Genomic DNA, 6,359 nt, shown 5'->3' with positions numbered 1-6,359 from the left:
TGCGCTGGGGTGAAAATCGCTGTCGCGCGGTAACGGCCCACTAGGGGCAGGAGCGCGCAGGCGCCGCGCCTGCGCTGGCTCTTCCGTCGGAAGCGGGTAGTTCCGTGTGGCGCGTTACCCTGGCCCGCTTCTCCCCACCCGTCACTGCTGCGCGGGGCTCAGGGCCCGCCCAGGGTCCGAGTCGGCGTTGGCGGTTGCAACGACTCCATCTGCAGTGGCGCCTGAGGAGAGGTGAGGGGCGGGCGGGCTCCGGGGCCTGGCAGTCGGTGCCGGGTGCGCCACTTCTCCCTAGCAGCGGGGGACGGCTGGGAGGGAGATCAGTTAGTCAGTCATAGGGCAGCGGCGATGCCCGCTTCCTCTCGGTGCGGCTTTCGATGGTGTTTCTGTGGGGGCACGTTAGCAGCGAGAGCGGGCTTTTGCCACCCGCTTTCCAGCATGGCTGTCCTGCCCGGGGCGAGGACTCACCGCCGGCTGCACGGCTTTGGCCGGTGGTAGCCGGTGCTGTGGAGATCGGGGCGGGGAGTAGGTAAGGACTGAGAGACGGCTGCCGCCCAGGCTATCCATCCGCGGAGGGACCGGTGTAAGTTTGCTGGGAGGTGAGTGGGTCCTTTCCATCTGCGTAAATTGTGAGGCCCAGCAACAAATAACCATGAGATTGGAGGTGCGAGTGGGCGGGATTTCTGATTTCTGCCCCCCCTCTTTCCTTTGTGCCTCCCTACAGAGGAGGTGGAGCTGCCTTCTGCGCTGTCGTTGGTCAGACAGCGCTTTAACAGTTATTTTGATAGGCTGATGTAGACTTTCTGTGCGTTGGCTCCAAATATATTCAAAGAGGAGTCAGGAATGTCAGAGTCGTGTAATCTAACTTGGGATCTCTGTCACAGATAGCCGCTAAAAACACAGCACTCCACTGCTGTGTATGAAGCTGAGCTTCTGACTTCAGTCCTCTGAAACATGTGTCTTTTAAGTTCCCTTCCTTCATTATTATAAACTTTAGAAGTAATTTCTCACTTGTCAGTTTGTATCTGTTTAAACAAACATAGTGTGCTACACCTCAGCAGAAGACCACAGCTCTTTTCTTCCTCCCACCCTATTCTTCCTTCCCTATCTTGCATTCATCCTGCTGTAGGTCTGCTCTGATGTCTTCTGCCTACTGTTTTGCTAACTGGGCAAAAGGCAGTCTGGATTGTAGCAGCGTATAGAGTGATTAAAGTGGATGTTTTGAGTGCCAGCTGCTTCCTACCTCACACCAGGCCAGCACAAGGCTGCTAGAAAGCCAGTGGAGAGGCTTTGGTGGCCGTAGGTTGGTTGTGTCTGCTGTGGATGAGGCCAGCTGTGACCAGCCTGGTAGGGAAAGGGGAGAACAGCTGTAGAAGCACACCACAATGGAAACTGGAAAGAGGTGCCCTTGGTTAAGTTGCAACATGGGCAGGCAGCATTGCATGTTGCTTCTAGTGCATGCAGCCTCTGTTTTCCTGTACTTTGATGTTAACAGGGCAGTTACTTTTCTACTACAACATGTAATAGTCCTAATAGTTTTATACAGCATGTTTGGGTATTGAGTTTTAATTTTGTACTCTCTTTACATGTGTAACTATTACTTCTAATAATTTGTAGTAAACCTATGATGTTTTTATAATTGGGTCTACTTGGCCCTTATTTGTTCCTAATTTATAGGTCCAGTTTTTATTCCTATTCTCATTGTAGCTATTTCAACCACTGGCACTTGCCATAATAATTTCTGAGGCGACTTCAGTACTGTTTGTTTCAGTTCCAGTTAGGTTTTATTTGCAGTACTAGCTCTTCAAGAGTTCTAGAGTGTAGACTGTCCTTCATTTGGCCTTCATCATGCTTGGATTACATGAGTGAGTTCTTTTCTAGGTTATTTTGTTCTGTTTTCCACTCTTCATGTTGTGTTTTTTTAAATGTCCCAGTGGTTTTGTGATAGGACTCATAGCCCTGATCTTTGGTTCCCACATTAATAATTACAACATTTAAACTTTGTGTTTTCCCTTTTTTCTAGAGAGAAGTTTTAATGGAACAGCAGATTGAATGAATGCTTGCCTTCATATTAAGGTGATGGATAAATTCCAAGAGCATAGAAGTGACTCAGGTCTGAGTACTTAAGCATGAAGATATGTTTGTTTGTGGTGGAAACTGAAAGTAGCTTAGCAAAAGTTACGTAAACTGAATCATGAAGTGTATTTCCTCCTTGGTTTCTATGTGTGTGGTATTAAACTAGGTAACATAAAATGGAAATGGCAGATTCCCTGTAAATACTTAATGAACATAATAATAATCCAGTATTTGATTGAAAATCCCTGCCATACAGAACTATTACAAGAATGTCAGATGGAAAGATTATTGTATTTCTGCATTTGCTTTGAATTTTATTTATTGCACTTATGGGGAAGAGATGCATATTATTACTTTCTTTATAATTTAGATGCTGTGTCAAAATTGACAGAATTGTTAGACACTGTATTTTATAAAACAGTGAATACTTGGAATAGAAATTAAATACTCTTTGTAATGATGTAAGATTTTAATGTTTGTGGTGTTTCATATAACAAGTGCTGCTGTCTCTGGTACATGGTAGTTCAAGCTATCTGATGAGGACATTAAGCTGACACAAGTAAAAAAAGCAGCTCAAAGAAGCATGTCTTTCTCCACATTGACCTAAATTTACACATCTGCATGTTGAAATAGTTGGGGAACTTACGTAATTTAAAAGAAGAAAGTTTTTTCCTGCATTATTTTTTAGTAGAATTTAGTGCCTCAAGGTAGGTTATTATTCTGCTGTGTAAAGAGCTGCTTGAACTCAGGGAGATAAGACAGAAATGGAAGAGACAGGGGGAGGAAAGACTGCTCCTTTCCACTGCAACACTATTTTAAACTACAATGTTAGTCCTAAGATTTATAGTTTAATAGTGTTTATTGCATTGAGTTCTCTGTACATTCTCCAGGTTACTAATCTGGAGATATTTAAAGAGCAAATGTGGAGGAGGACCCAAAGAGAAGCTCTGGGAGGGCCTTAGTGCTTTAATGAGGAAGCCTCATGAGGTCCTGAGCTGTACACTGGACAGCTGGAACTGCTGTGCTGATCCACCCAGCTTCCTCAAGGACTGTGCAGTCTTCCCTGCAAGACATAGGAGATCTATTAGGAACTGTTAGGCTGACCTTCCTGGATTGTCCCATCTGCCCTGTTGGACAAGGAAGTGGTCATTCATTATCCTTAAATGTATTGTTGACTAAAATGTTCTGCTGTCCAAGCCGCCAGTGTGTTTAGGCTCACAGTCAATTTGGTCTCAAACTGTGACACATGGTATCAACTTTGGACATGCAGTGTCTTGTGCTGGTCATTCTTTCTTGCACCCCACCCCATTAAAAAAAAAAAAAAATCATCATGGGAACAATGCTTTTACTCAAAATTTTCCTTTATTTAACTTTCTGTATTAATTTTCTAGGCATTTATCAACTGCATATATTAATACACTTTCTTTCTGGCTGCACAGCTCGCTTTAATCAAACCTGCATTGATGCTACTGATCATACTATGGCAGCTATGTACTTTTTACAACTTACCAATTATAGCAAATTTCCCAAACTTTAATGTACCAGGTAAATGGAATCAAAGTTGATTTTGTTGTTAATCAACAAACAAATTCATCTTGATTAGAATAATGAAGTTGTGTTTCTTCTTTTCTAATGCAGCTTCATAGTAAGCTTAGGCTTAAATTCACTGAAATTTTTGTTCTGAAAAAGTATTTTTTTGTTGCAATGTGTGCTGTGATCTTAATATTTTTTTTTTTTTTTACCAAAGTAAATAAATTAGTATGTTTATGCTATGGTATTAGATACGTTTTTCTCTAGAAGACTGAAAGCTACAATATTTCATTACTTTAATTTTTCAGTGCTCATGGGTAAGAGAAAGGAAGAAAGTATTTCAAAGCCTGGATCCCATAAAAAGCAGAGACAAGAACACAGAGATGAACACAGCGATGAATCCAATGAAGAGGAAAATTTGCAGTCATCAGCTGATAGTAGTTTCTCTTCACTGTCAGTAAGTTGTTTAAAGTGTCGTGAGGGGAAGGATGCAAGAGAAGGTTGATATAGAAAAGTTCTGTGCCTTTCGGTGATGTTGAAATAAATATCTTGTGTGTAGACTTCAGTGGAACCACTGTTGATGAGGACTTCTGCATAAGTTCATTCTTACTTTAGTTGTTTTGGGTCATCTGGTTATAACAGTCAATCATAAAGCAACAATATTCTGGTTTTATAGAATGAATTCTATGGAAGTTGTCAAAAAATAAAGGAAATGGATTTTGGTTGATGGAAATGTGATATATTTGGTTTATGGTTGTAGTAACAGCAGAGAAAATATTTAGAAACCAAATCATTTGGTAAAAGAAGTATCAAATACTTGTTTTCCATAGCTGACACTTTCAAATGTCTAAAAAAATTCTACTGTTTGAAATACATATTTTGATGGAAATGAAACTTGAAAACAGGAATACTAGTTATTTCTGCTTTTCTGTAATAGCTGAATTCTAATTTGATGTAGGATTTAAAAAAAAAAATTCTGAGATGGCAAATACATGTATTTGCATACAATGGCTTGTGTATTTAGACTGGACATTAGGAAGCATTTCTTCACTAAGGGCATGGTCAAACACTGGAACAGGCATGCTAGAGAGGTGATTGATGCCGCAGTGTTTAAGGGGTATTTTAACAATGCCCTAACTTTTGGTTAGCCCTGGAGTGGTCAGGCAGTTGCACTAGATAATTGTTGTAGGTCCCTTCTGTCCTGGGTTCAGCAGCAGCAGTCAGTTTTTCTCCTTCTTAGTAGCTGGTGCAGTGCTGTGGTTTTGACTTTCGACCTGGGAATAATACTGATAAAACAGATGTTTTCAGTTGCTGGTCAGAATGTTTGCCCTGACCAAGGACTTTGTGAGTCTCAAGCTCTGTCAGGGAGGAGGGGAAGCCGGGAGGAAGCAGGGACAGGACACCTGACCCAAACTAGCCAAAGAGGTATTCCATACCACAGCATGTCATGCCCAGGAGGTAGAACTGAGAGTTCCCGGAAGGGCTGGATCACTGCGGGGTGGGGGTGAGGTACCGGTTGGTGAGCGGTTGTATTCTCTTCCCTTGTTACTTCCTTTATCATTATTATTATTGGTGGTAGCAGTAGTGGTTTGTGTTATACCTTAGTTATTAAACTGTTCTTATCTCAACCCGTGGGAGTTGCATTCTTTTGATTCTCCTCCCCATCCCTCCAGGAGCGGAGGGAAAGAAGGTTGGGGGGGAAGTGGACTGCATGATTCTGATTTACTGCCTGGGCTTAAACCACAACACCTTCCAACTGAAGTAGTCTGTTCTGTAAGACACTATGGTTGATTTTTGGTACACAGAAGCATCATGACTCACTTCATTTTCTTGAACAGCAGCTGTTCTGTGTCATTGGTTTGTTTATTTTTCCCGAGGACTTTGCTTTCTTAGAAAATGTTGCTTTTCTGAAGTACTGGTGATAAAAAAAGTTTCCTGTCAAAATAATACTTCACCAGTTGAACTGTGGGCTGTCCCACTTTGTTTCATTTCCCCCTTCCTGATTTAATTTAATCTCGCTGTTCTAGGCCATACTAAGAATTCTCACAAATAGTATTATTCAAGTAACAAAACAGTGTTTCTATGATGCTTTTTATTACTGCTGTGATAACTGTAGCATCTATGATCTTAATCTTTTATGTTGTATTAATTATAAGTTAGTTATGGGGAGAACTGAATGTTACTACGGGTGAGCTTTGGTAACTTCCTCTTATTTTATTATTCTTATTTTATTATGTAACTGCTGTGTAGCAAGCAAGTGTCATGAAGCCCTTCTGATTTGCTTGTAGCTTGTAACCATGGATGTTTTATATCGTTCAGTCACTTGAATTCTCATTATATTTAAAATAGATAAACTATATCATTAAAATGCATGCGTAACACCAGTTTTAATTGTTAATCTTTAGACTGAAGGGGAAGTTGGCATAATTGAAGGTATCCAGCTGAAGAACTTCATGTGCCATTCAATGTTGGGGCCTTTCCAGTTTGGATCAAATCTCAATTTTGTTGTTGGAAACAATGGAAGTAAGTATTAATTGCATCCTTTATTTGTCAAAGAACCGTTTAGTTAATAATTTAGAAGGTGGAATTTTTATTTGAATAAGAGTCACAAGCCATCTTTTATTCATGGAGGTGGATTCACTTCTGGACTTTGGAACCACACAAGTCTATCCCAGTAGTTCAAGGCTGGTGAAAAAGTTAGGTCTTATATTTGGAGAATTTGTACTTTTAGTGCATGAATACATAAGCAGTCAAAA

General features: G+C 41.0%; 1 protein-coding gene across 4 annotated transcripts in view; it reads left to right on the top strand.

The window, feature by feature from the left end:
• The first annotated feature begins 94 nt into the window (after positions 1-94).
• SMC6 (structural maintenance of chromosomes 6) overlaps positions 95-6,359 on the top strand; it is a 33,187-nt gene continuing 26,922 nt past the window's right edge. For 2 of the 4 annotated variants that reach the window (XM_080614943.1, XM_080614942.1), the window contains exons 1-2: positions 3,046-4,060; positions 6,009-6,126. In XM_080614943.1, the coding sequence (XP_080471069.1) occupies positions 3,845-4,060; positions 6,009-6,126 (334 nt within the window). In that variant the 5' untranslated portion in view covers positions 3,046-3,844. Of the gene's footprint in view, positions 232-2,020; positions 2,111-3,045; positions 4,061-6,008; positions 6,127-6,359 lie in introns of those variants that run through there. The other 2 variants (XM_080614945.1, XM_080614944.1) reach the window with 2 other exon arrangements.

Source organism: Psittacula echo (assembly GCF_963264785.1).
Source record: "Psittacula echo genome assembly, chromosome: 4".
Taxonomy (NCBI): Eukaryota; Metazoa; Chordata; class Aves; order Psittaciformes; family Psittacidae; genus Psittacula; species Psittacula echo.
This window is presented reverse-complemented; position numbering and strand designations above follow the sequence as displayed.